Raw genomic sequence first — 20,482 nt, 5'->3', positions numbered from 1 at the left:
ATATTTTTGTAGTATTTTTTGTAGTACTACTGTAGTTTTATTTGTATATAGTGTTTCTGTGGTATTTTTGTATTTTCATAGTTTTTCTGGTTTTACTGGAGTTGTTGTTTTTTTAGTATTTCTGTAGTAATACTTTTGTAGTAGTATTTTTGGAGTATTTCTGCAGAAGTTTTTTCATAATATCTCCATAGTAATATCTTCTTAGTATTTATGTAGCATGTTTATAGTATTTCCATAGTGGGATTTTTGTTGTATATCTTTAATATTTTTGTAGTACTTCTGTAGTATTATTTTTATATTATTTCTGTCGTATTTTTCATAGTTTTACTGGAGTTTTTGTTTCTTAGTATTTCTGTTGTAATACTTCTTTAGTAGTATTTTAGGAGTATTTCTGTAGAAGTGTAGTATTTCCACAGTAATAATTTTGTTTTATTTCTTTGGTATTTTAGGACTATTACTGTAGTTTTATTTTTGTAGTATTTTCAGGGTAATATTTCTGTTGTAGTATATGTACGTTAGTGTTACTGTACCAGTATTTTGTAGTATTTTTATTTCCGGTAATACAGAAATACTACAGATATTACAAATATTATACAATGGAAATACTACAAAATACAAAACGAATACTGAAAAACAAAAATAAAACGTCTAAAAATACTACGGATATATACTGTGCAACAAAAATTCCACTATGGAAATACAAGAAAAAATACAACTACAGAAATACAAAACAAAACCACAAAAACACTACAGAACTGATTTCAAAAATACTAAAAACAGTTTTAAAAAAAAAATTTGTACAGGAATACTTCAAAACTAAATATAAAATGAAGTACTTATCACAGGGACCTAATATACGATTTGGCTTTCATTGTGATCCAATTTGATGAGACTTAAGTGTTTCAAAAGAAATATAACATAAATATCTGCATGTATATTTATTGATCAATGAAATAAAATGGGATAGGTGTCCAAACCTGGGCCCCCGGGTCAAGTTTCTGAACCCCATCCGGACTCCAATCAAGTGATCCCGTTTCATCACTCCGGAGCACTACAAGGCGGTGCGTTCGAGTCCATGGTTTTTCTGGGTTTGGGCCTACTGCATCCCAAACCATTGCTCCTGGTCCGCCCATTGCGCGGCCTCGCTGTCGCTTCCTTCCAAGTCTCCGTCTTCTCCGCTGCCTTCCATGTCTTCTCCGTCCAGCTCCACCGTGGCGTCCGTGGGACTCTCCTCCTTCTCCATCTTCTGCATGCCTTCTAAGGACTTCTGGTCGTTGGGGTCCAGACTGGGGAGGAGGGGACGTGAGGGAGATACGTGTCAACCTTAGATTTGATTGCACACTATTTGAACATTTAAAAAGAAATAATAATAATGTGCTTGTTCAAAAGGTGTGGTACGCAGTATGAGGCGTCCTAAAAATGTTTAAAATTTTAAATGAATTCTATTAAGTATGTGTTAACGTGTGTGAGAGCTATAACTTGGCTAACGGTAGAAGGAAATTCAGGCAAAGACTTGTTTAGTTTTTTTACAACTGCAGCTGGAGGGGAGGGGGAGGAGCGGTCAATTTACTCGCTCTCTGCTCGCTGGACACACCCTCTGAGACTCCCCCCCCGTCTGCCTCTGTGTTTTATTGGAATCACAAGACATGGAAAAGTACTGGTAAGTTGAGACGAAAGACCAATGACCACCCCCCTGGAAACACCTTTAAACAAAGACAGGAAGACTAAGAGATGCCAAAAGGAACATCAAACTGATTAGAAATACACACCTTGAGTTAATACGTTTAAGCCTACTTAACATTTACGATGCCCAACTTAGTTCAAAGAGTCAATTTTTTTTTCTACCGCACCTATCTGTTTTTATCTTACTTTATCATCGGTGTTACCGCCACATAGCGCATTAGGCTAGGGGAAGGAGGGCAGGGGGATGAGGGGGGGGAGAGTGAACGCATGTGCTTAAGGTTTTTGTTTATTCTAGGACGAAATTTGGAAAAGTAAGAAAAGGACCGTTTCAAATACCGTATTAAGAATTGCACATACTTGCACGCGCAAAGAGCTGTAATGAGGATTTCAGCCAGTAGATGGCGTCAGCCTGGAGAATATTTCAAAGTCATGGAAACCACCTTTAATCCTCACGTTGTCCTCATTTTAAGGACGATCGTTGTACTTTTTTATACAACTTACATGGAAATGTGAATGAATCAATATTTAGTTTTTTCCTACTGTAGGAATCAATCTATGAAAAATCATAACATTTAAAATTAAAGCCCCTGTGAGTAACAAAAACCAGTGCCAGTGCGTTAAAGCAGAGTAAACAGCGGCAGCTCTGCTAACTCCTGAGATACCGCTGATAATATTAATATTTTAGTCTGTGGTAGAAAAGAGATAGCATTAAAAATGTGTAGTTGCTTGTTTAAGGGAAGCAGACTGATATATTAGATCTTATCAGAACATTAATTCATCAATTGCCAGAGCCTTTAGGTGTTGTTCCGTGGCTTTTCATCATAAAGCATCTCAACAATGAACATAGTTTCTTGAGCTTCCATATAAAGGATTCTTTAGTGATTTACAGCCAAAACGGGGTCCGTAGGTGTGACACCTTGACTGTAAACTGTAGTAAAAACTGTGTCCTATATAAAAAGTACTCGAGTACACTCCTCACATTTCTGCAGAGATTTCATTATAATGTTGAACAGGACAACAAAGGAGAAACATTGTTTTGACACAATGAAAAGAAGTCCATGTATCACTTATATAGCAGAGTACATTTCTTTTTCTTGACAAAAAAAAACTCAAAATAAACCCATCAATAACAAAACCCCTGGCAACAAAAGTGAGTACACCCCTATATGTCCAAACAAAGCACTGCTTGTCATTTTCCCTCCAAAAACCATGCAACGTGTTACCCTTACAAGGTCTCAGGTATGAACAGGGAGCAGGTGTGTATGATCTATAGTACACTCTGTACATACTGGTCACTAAACCTCCCAAGATGGCACACCATGGCAGAGAACTCTCGGGGAACCTTAAACAATTAATTGTAACAATGCATAAGGCTACAAGATGCTAGCCAACACCCTGAAGTTGAGCTGCAGTACAGTGGCCAAGACCCACCAGAGTTTTAAAAATATCAGCGAGAGTTCAGACTGGAAGTACTCCGGCAATAGACTTCAGGAACTTTCACGCTAGGGTGTACTCACTTTTGTTGCAAAGGCTTCATTTATTGATGGGTATATTTTGAGTTTTTTGAGGGTTAAAATAAATTTACACTGCTATAAAACATTACACAGACTTATTTTCATTGTGTCAAAGCGATGTTTCTTCAGTGTTTTTCAAATATTATAAAGGAATCTCTGCAGAAATGTGAGGGGTGTACTCACTTTTGTGACATACTGTATACTGGACTAACCCTTTAAGTAGTCAGCATTGTCTAGGCTTCTTAGTACTTCTTAGGCTTCTCATGTCGGTTTTAGATTAGGGGACGGTGTCATAATAGTCTACAGTTTGCAATAGTCTGTGGTCTGTGCAGTCCTTTGAGACCTTTCGTGATTAAGGGCGTCACAAATCACATGACTTGACTATATCAAGTTGAGCATGAATCCTTACCTGAGTGCAATGCTGTACTGGTCCATGGCCTCCTGGTAGTCGTTGACGGCCACCAGGAAATCACCCAGCATCCTATGCAGCAGACAATCGCTCTGATTGGCCAGGGCGTTCCGAAGCAGCGCGATCCCTTCTTCGTGTTTCTGTTCCCGGCCTGCACAAATAAAAGAATATTGATGAAAGGACATTATTGATGTGTCACAGGAACAAAGGTTTGCCAAGTGTTCCCTACTGAGAAGTTCCGCCTTCTTGACCACAGCCTTGGTGTAGTCGGGTCTCTGGGCCAGCGCTCTGTCCAGCAAGGTTTTGGCTTTTTCCTGCGTCACGGGGTCCTCCAGGCACACGGTGGCCAGAATAGTCAATGTCTGGGCGTTGGCCCCCAGTGTTTTGTAGATGTTATTAGCCATCCCCATTGCTTCTCTGATCCCGTTGGACGCCAGGTAACAGTCGATCAGGCCTTCGTAGCAGTCGAGGCGGCAGGGCGCCAATCGCATCGCCTCTCGGAAGTGGATGATGGCTTCCTGGACCCGGCCCATGTTTCTCAAGGCCGCCCCCTTGAGGAGGAGAGCCTGAACGCTGTTGCTGTTCAACTGAATGGCTTTGGCTCCCAGGTACAGAGCTCGCGAGTAGCGCTTGCTGTAGAAGCTGTGACAACTAATAGAAGGAGAAAGCAGTGGTGATTCCAGATTCTTATAGAGGATCTCAGATATGAGAGTAATCATACAGACATTTAACATCATACTCTCACACCTGCACCACTATACTCTCATACAGACACAGTCATACCTTTGTAAAAACAGGACTATACTCGCTCACACATATTACTTACCATACTTTCATAACCACATTACAATGCTTTCACACACATACTACTATACTCTCACACACACACCACTATACTCCCATTCACACACAACAAACTCACATTGATATATTACTATAGACTCTCATGCACTATTACTCTTTCTCACACACCAGTGAATGAGAGTATAATAGTATGTGTATGAGTGTATAGTAATACATGTGAGAGTATAGTAATGTGTGTAAGACAGCAGAGGAGTGTGTGTGTATGAGAGTATCGTACTTAGAGAGAGAGTATAGTAATGTGTGTAAGAGAGTATAGTAGTGTGTGTATGAGAGTATAGTACTGTATGAGAGAGCATAGTAGAGTGTGTTAGACAGCATAGTAGTGTGTGTATGAGAATATAGTAATATGTTGACAGAGTGTAGTAGTGTGTGTATATGAGAATATAGTAATGTGAGTGGGAGAGTAAAAGCCCCCGCGACCACACCCAGGATAAGCGGAAGACAATGGATGGATGGATGGTGTATGAGAGTAAAACAGTATGTGTGAGAGAGTTGAGTAGTGTGTGAATGAGAGTATAGTGGTATCCGTGATGGAGTATAGTAGTTGTGTGAGAGAATATAGTAGTACACGAGAGAGAGTATAGTGGCATGTGTGTGACAGCATAGTAGTGTGTGTATGAGAATATAGTAATAATTTTGACACGGTATAATAGTGTGTGTATGAGTGTATAGGAATATGTGTGAGAGTATCGTAATGTATGTATGAGAGTATAGCAGTATGGGTAAGATTTAGGTTATGTGTGAAGTATAGTGGTATGTGTGAGAGTATAGTGGCCATGTGTGACAGCATAGTAGTCTGTTTATGAGAAAGGGTAATATATTTAGCATAGTAGTGCGCATATATGAGAATATTGTAGTGTGTGTGAGAGCATAATAGTGTGTAAATAAGTGTATAGAAACAATGGTGAGAGAGTATAGTAAGGTGTGTATGAGTATATAGGTATGGGTGAGTTTAGTCGTGTGTGTATCAGAGTATAGTGGTATGTGTGACAGAATATAGTAGTATGTGTAAAAGAATATAGTAGTATATGTGAGAGAGTAAAGTAGCATGTGTGTGACAGCATAGTAGTGTATCAGAATATAGTAATGTTTGACAGAATATAAAAGTGTGTGTATGAGTGTGTAGGACTATGTGTGAGAGTATCGTAATTTGTATGAGAGTATATCAGTATGCGTGAAAATATAGTGTCTGCATAAGAAAATAGTTTTGTGAGTGAGCGAGTATATGAGTGTGTATGAATGTATAGGAGTATGTGTGAGAGTGTATCATAATGTGTGTGTGAGAGTATATCGGCATGAGTGAGAGTTTAGTAGTGTGTGTGTGTGTGTGTGTGTAAGAGTACAGTGGTATTTGTGAGAGAGGAAAAAAGTATGTGTGAGAGAATATAATTGTAAATGTGAGAGAGTATAGTGGCACGTGTGTGACAGCATAGTAGTGTGTGTGAGTGTATAATAGTGTGTGTTTGAGTGTATAGCTATATGTGTGAGGGAGTTTAGTAGCATTTGTGTGAGAGCATAATAGCATGTGTGGGAGTATAGTAGTTTGTATGAGAATATAGTAGAAGGCATGAGAGAGAACAATGTACGTATGAGAGAATAGTAGTGTTTGTGCATGAGTATGGCTGTTTCTGTATGACAGTAAAGTCGTGCACGTGTGAGAGTATGTTGTTACATGTGAGAGCAAATATGATTTACTTCTCAAAGTAGTACTCACCCCGAAATGACCCAGGGTTCCGCATGCTGGTCGGATATATTAAACAATCGCCCGCCCAGGACCTCGACATCCTCAAGATGGCCTTCTCGCGCCCACAGATAGCCGTACACGTCCATGCCTGTCGGAATGTGTCAGTGCAAGGACGATTTTTTATATGAGAGGTTTGGAATTTGAACAAATGGTAGCTTTAAATGGCAAGCATGATGCTACCACCCCCATGTCTTCATTGTTAGCGCAGATTTTAGTTGGGTGCAACCAGGATTAGAATGAAAATATATTTTAAATCATCCAGCTAAAACTTTCATGAGTAAAAAAAAAAATTAAATATTATCAACATTAACTGTGAATGGTTTAACCCTCATGCAACTCCAGACCTTTCACAATAAACTACAGCCAAAGAAAAACACCATGATTTTATTAGTCATCTCCGCTTTTACAATTTTTAATCACTTTTGAACAAAACAATAATTTTCAATGAACTACCTTTGATGAGATACGGGTCCAGCATTTGGGCTTGTTCAAATTTGAGGATGGCATTCTTGGTGTCGCCAGCCCTGAAGTAAACGTCGGCCAGGCTCACCAGAAGGTCCACGTTGTCCCGCAACAGAGACTTCTTCTCCAGAGAACTGGAAAAAGGACAAACTCTATAACCTGTCATGCACAATGTATAATCAACCCCATGCCCCTTGGGAAGAGATACAGAGGCCTCAGTTCCCGCACTACTAGACTCACGAACAGCTTCATCCACCAGGCAGTAAGAATACTGAACTCTCTGTACACCAGATGAGGAGAGAAATGAACACTCTTGACCAATGTTCCCTGTAATTTTCCTTACGGGTCTGAGCGTTCACACAAAGTCGGTGAGCAACGCTTGAAACAACAGTGAGAAACCATAATCCCAAGTGTGGCAAGATAATTAATTATCAAACATGTCCAAAACTTGACATCAAGAGACATTTTGCTGAGTTTCCGGCAATGCAAAATGATTTTTCTCTTTTGAATGAATTGACTCATGTACTATTGCAAAGGTTGTACGGCCTACAAACGTCATTTGTTCTTACAATTCTTTCACAAGATATCCATTTCTTTTTATTTCCTGACATATTTTGTCGCATAATATTAACATTTTGGGGGGCTTATTTAGTCGGTTGTAAGATACAGAACTGTACTTAATCACATTTTTTGTGGAGGTACAACGTTGGCAACAAGATTCACTTGATATCATTGGAAATTATTTAAATGCAATACAAACTTTTTCTTATTTTTTCCGTGTTTTTTTCTACTTTTTTTAAAAATTCCTTTAAAAAAAATCTCATTGTGTTTATTTTTTCCAAACTGTTACTTTTTTCTTTTTGTTCACTATTTACTTTTTTCCTACATTTCTTTCTTTTCTGGCTTTTTTTCTAAATTTTTCCATCTTTTTTTCTCTTCCTTTTGTTTCTTTTTTCCCAGCTTTTCACTACTTTTTCATTTTGGCATTTTTTTCCTTTTTGTTTCTATTCCCCCCTTCCTTTAAGTCATTTTGTGCATACTTTTACTTAATATTTGGTCATGTTGGGATTAAATAAGCAAAAACAACCTGAAGAGCCGTTTAGGACCCGAAAGAGCCGGTTCCTTTTAGTGAGCCGAGCCGAAGAAGCCGGTTCTCGACAAACTCTACTTTACTCAACCTCGTTCTACTTCGACTCGATTTCAAAATACCGCATTTAGGACACAACGTCGGGGGAACCCGTGTATTTTTACCTTCATGCACTGTAACTTTGACTTAAGTCGCTTCTTAATGAGTCATTTTGAGCCCTCATTTTTTGTGCGCTGGCTAGATTTTCTTGTGCGCTGAGAATGTGCAAGCAGCGCGCAATTGCGCACGGCCGCAGCTTAGCGGGAACACTGCATATAACCCATCCTGCACAATGTCTACTCAGCCCCCTGTCCTCATCTCCCGCACTACTTGACTCACTAACAGCTTCATCCACCAGGCAGTAAGAATACTGAACACTCTCTACACCAAACGAGAAGAGAAATGCACACTCTTGATTGCACATAAACTTGAACATACCTCCTGATTGCATTTACATTTTACCTATTTTATCTTTTACCTTTTATATTTTACCTTTATCTATAATGCTGCCAGTATTGCTGCTGCTTGGAACATTTTACTGTATGTCATGTCGGATAGATAAGTTGTTTTACTTCAGTATTAGGAAACAGGTCAATTGAATATGTTAGGTTAGAAATATTCTGTGCATCTACACTTTACTCTTTTCAATGTCTACGCATGTGAGAGTGTGAAATGAAATTTCCATTCCTTGTATGTTCAATACATCCAAGACATTGAAAATTAAATTGAATTAAAAGTTGATAAACCTTCAAATAAATTACAGTCGTATCCTTTGTATACATGAGGGTTCAGATATAAGATTTAATTGTAACAAATATCTTGCTCGACGTAAGTCAGAGAATCCAAGTTACGAGCATTCCCAGAGGCTACCACTAGAGACCGCTCAAGAACGCTCACCACCACTATCAGTGCGCATGTGCTTTCCACCATCAGACACCTTATCCCACTTGCTTGCTCATATTACGCTGCAAGTTTTTTTTTATCTTCTCTTTTTTTGTGACACTAGCAATGAGTTCCGGAAAAACGATGTCAATTGAAACAAAGCAGACAAACATGAGGGTGACCTAGCTAAGGAGTTAGATCGCTAAACATCTTTTTGTATGCTATTGAAACAAAGATGTCATCAGGGCTGCCAAACAGAGAATGGGCAGGGCCGTTCTTTCTATCCCATGTGCAGAAAAACACCCCCAAAGCAAGATGCTACCACCCCCATGTTTCACATTAGACATGTTGTTCTTCGGAATCTTCATTCTTCTTCCTCCAAACAAGCTTCGTAGAATTATGACCCAAAAGTTGTATTGGTCTCATCTGACCACAAAACTATCTCCCATGACTTCTTTGTATCCTCCAAATGGTCATATGCAAACTTAAGACGGGCCTTTACATGTGCTGGTTTAGGCAGGGGAACCTTTTGTGCCATGCATGATTTCATGGTCCCAGCTCTTTTTAGGTCATTGACCAACTCCTGTCGTGTAGTTCCGGGCCAATTCTTCACCTTTCTTAGAATCATTGAGACCCCACGAGGTGATATCTTGCATGGGGCTCCACTCCGATTGAGATAGACCGTCATGTTTAGCTTCTTCCATTTTCGAATGATTGCTCCAACAGTGGACCTTTTTTCACCAAACTGCTTGGCAATTGCTCCGTAGCCCTTTCCAGCCTTGTGGAGGTGTACAATTTTGTCTCTGGTGTCTTTGGACAGCTCTTTGGTCTTCGCCATGTTACAAGTTAAAGTCTTACTGATTCTATGGGGTGGACAGGTGTCTTAATGCAGCTAAGGACCTCAAACAGGTGCATCTGATTCAGGATGATACATGGAGTGCAGGTGGACTTCTAATGGGCGGATTAACAGATCTTTCAGGGTCAGAATTCTAGATGATATACAGGTGTTCAAATACTTATTTGCAGCTGTATCACAAATAAATCAGTGCTCTGGTTTGCCCACGTCCCTGCGTCCTAGACGCATCATTTTTGCTGGGGACGCATAGTCTCAAATCAACGTGCGTCCCTGGGACGCAACTTTTTTGACACAAAATTGTCATAATTACCGGATTAGTTTTTTTTTTTTTTTTAAACAAAGATTTACCGCACTCCAAACATTTCGTCAGGCAGATCCGGCAGATGTTGTTTTGGTCTCGCGGTTCGAGTTTTCGTCTGCACGCCGATCTCGAGGTGAAAAGTCCGTCTCTTTTTAGAGAACCGGCTTTTTCGGCTCAACTCATTCAAGAGAGCCGGCTCTCAAACGGTTCACTTGCTTTGATGCATTATATTACGAATGATGATATTGTATAAAGAAGTTAAGAAAAAAAAGGAAGTATAAAAGGAGAAAATGAAAAAAAGACAGGTTTGTGGTGATCCCTTTAATCGGTATATTACCAACAATAATTTGACGCAGAAAATGAATTAATAATTTGATGATTAAAACTGAATGAACATATAGATTTTTATTCTATATTTGTCACCGATTTACAATTTCAACCTCGATAACACTAAATGTTGGGGAGCCATAGATCTCTGTTGGGACCCATAGATTTTTGAGCATGCGAGTCCGGGGGACTCATCACTTTTCAGAAGTCAAATGAACACTGATAAACTTAAAAAAATCATGCATTGGAATCTCTGGATTTTTCTTTTTAGTTTATCTCTCTCACAGGGGACATGCACCTACAGACTCTGCCATGATTTCTAAGTAAGAGAAATAGCCAAATACTTATTTTCTTCACTGTATATGTAAACAATTTCAGTTCTGTGCTAGCTGTATCTAATACAAAAAACAATGTTTCCTTACCAAATCGTGTTGATGGCCCTTTGATTATCACCCGCATAGATGAAGGCGTACGCCTTGATCCACACGGAAAGCCAATCCAAATTGGGGACGCTCTGGATGACATCAATGGTCATGGATGCAACTTCTGCCCCTTTAACCGATAAGGACAAAAGGCCTGGGGGAGGCAAAAGCGGAGATTTTCACCACACAAGGTTTTTGTAAAAGCGTTGCGGTCTCGCCTACCGATGATTGCATCTAAGGCGAGGGGGCACTGCCGCAGGACTTCTTTGTAGCTCGTCACTGCCGAGCGTTCCTGGCCTGCTTTCCTGTACAGGTTGGCTAGCATCATATTGATCTGAGTCGGAGGGAAACGCAGGAGAAAAAGTTACTAGAAGACGCACAAAATCTTCATCTGTACCCATGGCGGCAGTAGCCCAGGAGGTAGAGCGCTCGTCTCAGTTCGAATCCCGGCTCGCCCGTGTTACATGTCGAAGTGTCCCTGGGTAAGACACTGAACCCCTAATACCCCCAATAAGCAGGTTAGCGCCTTACATGGCTGCAAGGCCGCTATTGGGAAATGTGGAGCACATTGTAAAGCGCTTTGGGAAGTCATTGACTTGAAAAGCGCTAAATAAATGCATATTTAGTCGACGGCGACTTTAATCGGGCATGTTTATGGACTGTACTCCCAAATCCATTCAATATATGGACTGAGCAATTCGGGAAAAACACTGGACTATGTGTAATGTAAGATCAAACATCAAACATTCCGGTTGTATCCACCAATTCTGTTTGTCCCTCACCCCCCTCACCCCAACCCCCCCCCCCCTCACCCTCCGAAGGAAAACAAAGCCTACTTACAACAAAGACAGTTAGTTCTTTGTTCCTTTATCTCTTTGTTTCCTTATCCTCACTGTAAATGTGGAACTGGAGTCGTCCAATTTCGTTGTCACAGCATATCCCATGTTGTAACAATGACAATAAAGGCATATAATAATAATAATAATAATAATTTCCTTTGTATTGTCATTCTTTGTAACAATGTACACAGAACGAAATGTCGATACACCGGACCCGTTGTAGCGAGTCGATGCAGCCGCAGCCAGAGGGCGCCGCCATTATACCAATTAGGTATGTCTCGGTCGAGGCGCGAACCAGCGACCTCCCAGTCTCAAAGCGGGCACACTACCATCTAGGCTTCTATTCTATTCTATTTTTTTAATTTATTTTTTTATAATCAGATGCCAATGACATTGGGCCATATAGTGTCAGTGTTCTCGTTTGCCCGCGTCCCTGCGTCCTAGACGCATTATTTTTACTGGGGACGCATCGTCTCAAATCAACGTGCGTCCCCGGGACGTAACTTTTTGGAGACCAAATTGTCATAATCATTTTTTAACAAAGATTTACCGCACTCCAATCTTTTCGTCAGGCAGATCCGCCATTGTTGTTTTGGCCTCGCGGTTCGAGTTTTCGTCTGCACGCCGATCTCCAGTTCGAGTTGTGTAGTGAAAGTCCGTTTCTTTTTAGAGAACCGGATTTTTAGGCTCAACTCATTGAAGAAAGCCGGCTCTCAAACGGCTCACTTGCTTTGATGCATTATATTACGAATGATGATGTTGTGATGAAATGATCTGCATTTATATAGCGCTTTTCAAGTCAAGACTTCCCAAATAGCGGCCGTGCAGCCATGTAAGGCCCTAACCTGCTTATTGGGGGCATTAGGGGTTCAGTGTCTTACCCAAGGACACTTCGACATGCAACACGGAGGAGCCGGGATTCGAACTGCGATCTCTTGATCCCAAAACTCTACCTCCTGAGCCACTGCCGCCCCGTTGTATAAAGAAGTTAAGAAAAAAAGGAAGTATAAAAGGAGAAAATGTAAAAAGACAGGTTTGTGGTGATCCCTTTTAATAAGTATTTTACCAACAATAATTTCATGGAGAAAATGAATTCATAATTGTAATAAGAAAATGTATTATTCTACTTCATTCTATTTGCATGTATTTTTTTCCTTCTACAGTGAACGTCCAAGCGACTTCATTTTTTTTAATTTTTTTTATAATAAACCTCATTCATGTCGAGCAACTCAGTGTCTCACAACAAAATGTTCATTAACAATATATATGATATAAGGAAACACATGTAGAACATAACATGTTAAACTACATAAAAAAACATGTTTGAAAAAAAAACGTTTTTTTTGTATTTTATAAGGGAAAATACGACAGTTTGTCAGGGCATGGAGCACACTAAATTTTGGGGAGCCATAGATCTCTGTTGGGACCCATAGATTTTTGAGCATGTGAGTCCCCGGGACCCATCATTTCTTTTTATATGTTTTGTACACGTGTATGTTCAGGATTCCAAAAGAAACATCCATCCATCCATTATCTGCACCGCTTATCCTCAGTAGGGTCGCGGGGGTGCTGGAGCCCATCCCAGCTATCGCAGGGCACATAGAGACAGACAATTTACTTGCTCATTCACACCTAGGGACAATTTTGACCGGCCAATTAACCTGACATGCCTGTTTTCGGAATGCGGGAGGAAACCCGAGTGCCGGAAGAAAACCCACGCAAGCACGGGGAGAACATGCAAACTCCACACAGGAGGTTCGATCTCATGACCTCAGGAGTGAGCTGCACACGCGCTAACCACTGCGCCAGAATTGGAAAACGCTGAAAGTGTGTCATATTTGTCCTCCCTCAGAAAATATATTAAAACAAAAGTAGATTTCCCCACTCCATCGTGGATGCAGTGCCGGAGCTAAGGCTAAGCGGCTAGCGGCGTTATAAGTCTTCGGTACCGTCCGTAATCATGGTAAATGTGAACTTTATACCAAATAAGACCGACGAACTGGCTGTGCTGATGAAAAACATCAAAGCGTACAGGGAGTGCAGTTTGCTGTGTTTTACGAAAACGTGGCTCACGTCTAGCATCCCGGACGCTAACATGGAGCTACCCGGCTTCAGCGCTGTTAGGACAGACAGAGACACTAAAGCCTCCGGGAAGCGGAGAGGAGGTGGACTCGCTATCTACGTGAACACGAGGTGGTGTAACCCTGGGCACAAAGATTTCCATCAGGGACGTCGAACTTTTGGCGTAGCGTGTGACATCATCCACTCCGCTGTTGCTAAAATACAACACAGCACCCCGAGGCCATCCTGTTCATCTGTTAATAAACAACACAAGGATACTGCTGGAAGTGTGAATTGCCCTACGGGGATGAATAAAGTATCTATCTATCTATCTATCTATCTATCTTTTTCCACTTGAAAAGATTTTTGGAAAAACGCCGGGGAGTTAATCTCTTGTGCTAAAGAACTGCATGCGACTTCTTAGCCGCAGCTCGTCCTAATCGATGGAAGTTATTGTAGTATTTTTAAACTCAAAGAGCAAAAGGTTTGTCTTCCATTTTAAGGGCTCTGTTTCCTGTCTTATGGTACCTCTTATGCTTATGTTCAGGGTTGGGTAGGGTTACTTTAACTGGATTACTTTCAAATACTTTTGGATGACTCCAATACCAAATATGCTAATAAAAGACAAAAGAAACTAAATATGAATAAAATGACTAAATTTTGTGCAGGCTTGGGGAGTAACGGAATACATGGAACATCAAAAGGCTGTTTGGATTTATTTTCATTTTGTTTCTGTCGCATTTGATGTTCGTTTTGCCGGCGATCAAAGAGATCAAAGCCAGGAGAGAAAGCTGACCACGTGTTGTGAGTCATCATTTTATTCATATTGAGTTTCTTTTGTCTTTTATTAGCATATTTGGTATTGGAGTCATCCAAAAGTAATTGAAAGTAATCCAGTTAAAGTAACCCTACCCAATCCTGTTAATCTTACCTTCGGGGTCCTCTGTCGAGACGGAATCCCATCAAGCACTGCGATGGCATCTTTATCCAGTTTCAAAATAGTATAACACTCAGCTATCTTGTACTTCACTTCGATCTCTGAAGGGAGACTCTGAAAAACAATGATAATTCAACTCAGTGGGGAGGTTCGCTACTACCAGTGACAAATACTCGGATAATATAGACCACAGGTGTCAAACAGGCGGCCCGCGGACCAGATCAGGCCCGCTAAGGGATTGAATCCGGCCCGCGAGACAACACTCAGTGAAGCGCAAGAGAAAAACCGAGCTGCAGGTTGAAACATGTTAACTTGATGTTGCCAAAGCCAGGTGCCTCAAACAAAGACACTGTACTTGTATTTATTTATTTCTCTCTCTCTCTTTCTCTTCCAGCCCTTTTCTCCCACTCTGTCTCTGTCTCTTTCACTCTCTGTGTCTCTCTTTTTCTCTTCCTTTGTTGCTCTTTGTCTCTTTCTTTCTCTGTGTCTTTTAACCTCTTTTGCTCTAACTTCCTTTTTTCCTTTTCTCTCTCTCTCTCTCTTCATACCCTTCTTGCTTTCTTTTCTCTTTTCTCTCCTTCTGTCTTTCTATTTCTCTTTGGATTTCTTTCTTCCTCTCCCTTTCTTTTCCCCCTCTCTCACAACTTTTTATCTTTTGTTTCTCACACTCCCTCCCTCTCTTGCTTTGTCCCGCCCTCCTTTTCCCTCCCTCTTCCTCTTATTTCTTTATCTCTCTTTTTCTTTCTCTTTAATCTACTAGTCCGGCCCCCGACAGAATGTTTGCTCTATCGTGTGGCCCCAGAGTTAAAATGAGTTTGACACCCCTGATATAGACAAATATTTAGAGCTACTTTTCATAAACATGGAATAAGATATGAACTATGTAGAATTGAGTCTTGCACAGGGTTTGTACACCTTTTTAAACTACAAATTCAAGCACTTTCAAAGCCAATTTTTCAATATTTCCAGCACCTAAAAAAAAAATAAAAATACAGCGCTGATCAAAATAACTTCACTTTGGTTGTTTTTAACTTTGATGACTAAAATAAAGTCGCCATCTTGCAGCTAGCATATACATTTTGCTGTTTAGAGCTGTTCCTATCCATGAGCCAAGATCTTTTTGTGCCAATGGGCTGCTATAAACTGACATGATTTCTGCCTCAACAATGCATGCGCAATGTCAAGTCAAGTCTTGTTTATTTGTATAGCGCTTAATCACAAAGAGTCTCAAAGGGCTGCACAGATTATTGCAAGCTACAGACTATTACCACACCATCCCCTGATCTAAACCCTACATGAGGGCAAGGAAAAACTCAAAAACCTCAACATGAGGAAAATGAAGAAACCTTTTAAGACTTGAGGCGCAAGAAATTGAGTGACATCCATTCTTTTATCTCAGTGAGGCAGGCCTCCAAATTTCCACAATTTAGTGTGGCAGATTCCTCCATCGGAAGATAGAGTTGAGTGTCATCTGCGTAGCAATGAAAACTGATCTTATACTTTCGAATATCACCTCATGGAAGCATGTAAATGCTGAAAAGAAGGGGGGTAAGTACTGAACCCTGCGGAACACCACAGGTAACACTAAAGGGCTCAGATGTCATTTCACCATATTTAACACACTGCGTCCTATCTGACAGGTAGGATCTGAACATTTTTCCAACCGGTCTAGTAAGATATTATGGTCCACAGTGTCAAAGGTTATTGTTATTTGAGCTCTATAGATATTGGGTGATAATTGATTTTAATACAGAAGACAAAAAAATAAAGTACTGTATGTGAGAAAAGCAGAAAAAAGAGCATAACTTGAACGCATTTTCATGATATTGATTGATCCGAAACCGAGTGCATTCAATCTTTCAATCTTAGACACTGCTGATCTTTTGCTTTTATTAATTTAATTTACATTTTTTATTCTTATTCCACCCAAAATTCAAGCATTTTCCTGACCTCGATAACACATTTATTTTCAAGTTTTCAAGGATTTCAAGCACCTGTACAAACCCTCATTGTATTTCAGATGTTCCTATCTTCCGTTGGGGGAATCTGCCACACTAAATTGTGGAAATTTGGAGGCCTGCCTCACTGAGATAGAAGAATGGATGTCACTCAACTTCTTGCGCCTTAACTCTGAAAAGACCGAAATTTTAGGTATTGGTCCATCTAAATGCCGTGACTTATTCTCAAAAACTGCTGTGAACATTGACAAATGTCACATCACACAGAGTGACTCAGTTAAAAATTTAGGTGTCCTATTTGACCCGGATCTAGCCTTTCAAACACTCGTGAAGAAAATTACTAGAACAGCTTTCTTCGATCTTCGCAACATTCCTAAAATTTGTCCCATGCTGTCTCAGTCGGATGAGTCGGAAATTATAATTCATTTGTTAGTTCCCGTCTAGATTACTGTAATGCCCTACTCTCCGGTCCCCCAAAGTCCAAAATCAAGAACCTCCAGCTGGTACAAAATGCTGCAGCCAGGCTTTTAACTAAGACAAGACAGTTTGATCACATGACCCCAATTTGAGCTAACCTGCATTGGCTCCCTGTTAGCTTAAGATGTGATTTTAAGGTTCTGTTGGTATTATACAAAATCATACGTGGACTTGCTCCCTCATATCTTTCAGATTTGATTTCCCCCCCCATTGTTCCGGTCCAAAGCCTTCGCTCTGAAAACGCCGGTCTACTAGTGATCCCAAGAGCCAAGAAGAAATCAGACAGTGTTTTCCATTGGGGGCCTTGGTGCTGTGGAATGCTCTTCCCCCTGAGATTCGATCTGCCACCTCAGTGGAAATGTTTAAATCTAAGCTTAATACACACTTCTATTCTATAACATATGAATAACCTATATTTTTTGTTGACAATATCTGTGTATTATTTGTTATTGCAATATCCATTGCAGCCTGGTCATCCTTCTCAAGGTTTCTTCATTTTCCTCATGTTGAGGTTTTGAGTTTTTCCTTGCCCTCATTTTGGTTTCAGATCAGGGGATGGTGTAATAATAGCCTGAAATAATAATAGTCTGTGCAATAACCTGTGCAGCCCTTTGAGACTCTTTGTGATTAAGGGCTATACAAATAAAAAGGACTTGAATTGACCTTTCTTTCTCTGACTTTGCACAACCTTGATTCTTGACATGACGAGGAAGGAAACCACAAATCACTTATCATCATAGCGGTCACTGTACGTTATCAAAGATGATGCAGAGGGGGTAAACCAGTGTAAGCTGTCAGGCCTCTCGACTGATTTGGGGTTCCAAGGCACAGCAACTCACCTTTTGTTGTGCTTTGGGCTAAATGTTCAGTGTCAGGTTGGGAAGAGCAAGGGGGAATATTTATTTAATTCGTGTTAACATCACAAATATTATTTGCTAATACACCCGCTGACTATTTATTGTCTTCAAATATTTTTGATGATCATACCTGTGCCTGAAGGTTTGCGGCCGCCCCGCCAGCTGAAGTACGAACTTTGGATGTTTTGCTGATCACCTTCTTCTGTTGCAATGCCATGCTGTATTTACAGGCGGCATTGCGATACTCTTTATCGTGGAAGATGGCGTCGGCGTGGTAAACCAGAAGCTGGTACTTTTGAGCAGGTGAGAAGAGCTCCCTTGGGGACAGACACAAAATAGGGTTGAAATGCAAATGGGGGAAAAAGTGTAGGATTTTCTGAAATTTGGAATATTGTGATCATGTTCTTTATATTCTGGTGCCCGCAAGCACCAAGTAGCCCCTTAAGACCACTTGAGTCGCCTGTGGAATGGTTCTGGAAATATATCATGGGCAGGGTTGGGTAGGGTTACTTTCACTGAATTACTTTCAATTACTTTTGGATTACTCCAATACCAAATATGCTAATAAAAAACAAAAGAAACTAAATATGAATAAAATGACTAAATTTTGTGCAGGCGTGGGGAGTAACGGAATCCATGGAACGGCAAAAATGATGTTGGCAAGCTGTTTGGATTTATTTTCATTTTGTTTCTGACGCATTTTATGTTCGTTTTGCCGGAGATCAAAGAGATCAAAGCCAGGAGAGAAAGCTTACCACAAGCAAGACTAATTAGACTAATTCGATAATAATTCGGCAAAATTCGATGGAATTCCCTTAATAATAAATTAAGAAAATAAATCTGCCCCCGAGTGGAAAAGCCTGTCTCTTGTCAATATGTTTCCCTAAAATTAAGAAAACAAGCATGCATTGTTAGGAGAATAAAGTTTGTGATTGGTAAATGGAGTCAGATAACTAATCCGAACAATTTGGTAAACGCTAAATTTATATTATAGTTTTTTTCCCTAACAATTTCCATCTCAATTAGAATAGAACAGAATAGTATATACCTTTATTGTCATTGTTACAAAATGGGTTAACATATTGTGACAACGAAATTGGGCATGACACTCCAGTCTCACACATTCACAATGAGGTAAAGAAACCAAGAAGATAAGGAACGGAGAAGATAAGGTTATAAAACAAGGAGGATAAGGTTATAGTTATAATTTACACAATATTTACACAAAGAAATGTAGGATGTTACATACAGTTTGGTATCGTAAGGATTTGTGCAATATGCATTTGGTGCAAAAATAGTCGACATAGTGCAAAAAAAATAGTCAACATTGTGCAAGGTGAGCAGTAAACTGCAGTCAACATTGTGCAAGAAACATAGACATGAGTACCATTTGACGTTCGTATGAGGTAGTGTGTTTGCAAGAGTTTTCAATTTGTGTGTGTTTAGGGTGGTAATGCTAGATACATTTCAAATTCTTGACATACGACATTTTAAGGTAACGGAAATAGTTACTTTACCTGGTAACAATTAACTTATACTACAGATTTTTTTTGCTGGATGGACACAAATTAGGGCAGCGCGGCGGAGCAGTGGTTAGCGCATGTGCGGCACAGTTCATGTCTTGGGAACCTCCTGCGTGGGTTCAAATCCAGCTCCAGACTTCCTGTGCGGAGTTTGTATGTTCTCCCCGTGCTTGCGTGGGTTTCCTCCGGGCACTCCGGTTTCCTCCCACATTCCAAAAACATGCATTTCAGGTGAAGTGACCGGTCCAAATTGTCCCTAGGTGTGAATGAGCGAGCGAGTTGTCTGTCCCCGTGTGCCCTGCGATTGGCTGGCAACCAGTTCAGGGTGTCCCCTGCCCACTGCCTGACGATTGCTGGGATGGGCTCCAGCACCCCCGCGACCCTACTGAGGATAAGCGGTGTAGCTAATGAGATGAGGGATACAAATTATAACGGTTTGATGACAATAAGTCATGGTGGATCTGTCAATAATAAAACGTGGATAGTGGATCGGATTACTGTTAATATTATTCAATACAAAGAGGTGGTGAATTATTGAGTGCTAATATTTAAATGGTGTATAATATGACGCAGTAATATATACATAACAGTAAATGCCGGGTGTGACTTTAATAGCCGATTTTTTAGGATAAGCAGGCGATCGGGTGTGTTATGCATTATTCCCATTAAATGACATAAAGCGTAAATATTTTGATGCAGCATATGAAGAAATAGACCAACCCCGAATATAAATACTTACGAGTTGTTATTGCTCATCGTCAGCAACAAGCTGCTCATGATCCGCACATTAGAGTGAAGACCAGCAGCGGCCATATCACGCACATGATCCACTACGTTCATTTTTCGCTTTCGATGAAGAGTGTAGTTGGGGTAGAGACACGTTTTTTCGGAAAAGTTTCCGTTTATAAACAGCTAATGCTAGCTCGCTAGCTCTGTTCGTTGTATCAAAAATGGCGCCCGATGACCCCTCTTCCGCATAATGTGAAATGGTGAGTTTGGGTGCACTCGGAAGTATGAGAAGTACATTGTTCTGTGTCACAACAAATATACGATACGTATATTAATTGTAAAATCAATGAATAGTTTTTTAATTATTGTTCTACGATTCTTTTATTTTGTTCGTATCGTGTGTTTATTTCTTTAATGCATATCACATGAGCTTTTTAAAACACTTTCTCAGATCTACAGCTTGCATACAAAGAAAGATTACGTCAGTTGACAACGTTTTTGTATATTTTTG

At 40.2% G+C, this 20,482-nt stretch overlaps 1 protein-coding gene across 1 annotated transcript; it reads right to left on the bottom strand.

The window, feature by feature from the left end:
- Positions 1-787: 787 nt before the first annotated feature.
- On the bottom strand, positions 788-20,236 carry anapc7 (anaphase promoting complex subunit 7). The gene is made up of 10 exons (XM_088336934.1): positions 19,982-20,236; positions 17,850-18,036; positions 14,422-14,541; positions 10,813-10,924; positions 10,591-10,744; positions 6,668-6,810; positions 6,185-6,302; positions 3,836-4,257; positions 3,607-3,757; positions 788-1,286 (listed from the first exon to the last, which is right to left on the bottom strand). Exons 1-10 carry the CDS (start codon positions 20,080-20,082, stop codon positions 1,097-1,099), a joined length of 1,698 nt encoding a protein of 565 aa, XP_088193060.1. The 5' UTR covers positions 20,083-20,236; the 3' UTR covers positions 788-1,096.
- Positions 20,237-20,482: the final 246 nt, after the last annotated feature.

This window comes from Urocampus carinirostris, chromosome 5 (assembly GCF_059441175.1).
Source record: "Urocampus carinirostris isolate Australia breed hairy pipefish chromosome 5, RoL_Ucar_1.0, whole genome shotgun sequence".
In the NCBI taxonomy this organism is placed as follows: Eukaryota; Metazoa; Chordata; class Actinopteri; order Syngnathiformes; family Syngnathidae; genus Urocampus; species Urocampus carinirostris.
The sequence above is the reverse complement of the archived record's forward strand: the minus strand, read 5'-3'. Positions and strand labels throughout refer to the sequence as shown.

Coding starts and splice junctions, on each gene's coding strand:
- anapc7 (XM_088336934.1), bottom strand. CDS start 20,082: ATGAACGTAGTGGATCATGTGCGTGATATGGCCGCTGCTGGTCTTCAC. Junction 10,925..14,421: donor CTCGACAGAGGACCCCGAAG/GTAAGATTAACA, acceptor CCTCCGACTCAG/ATCAATATGATGCTAGCCAA. Junction 6,303..6,667: donor GGACCCGTATCTCATCAAAG/GTAGTTCATTGA, acceptor ACATTCCGACAG/GCATGGACGTGTACGGCTAT.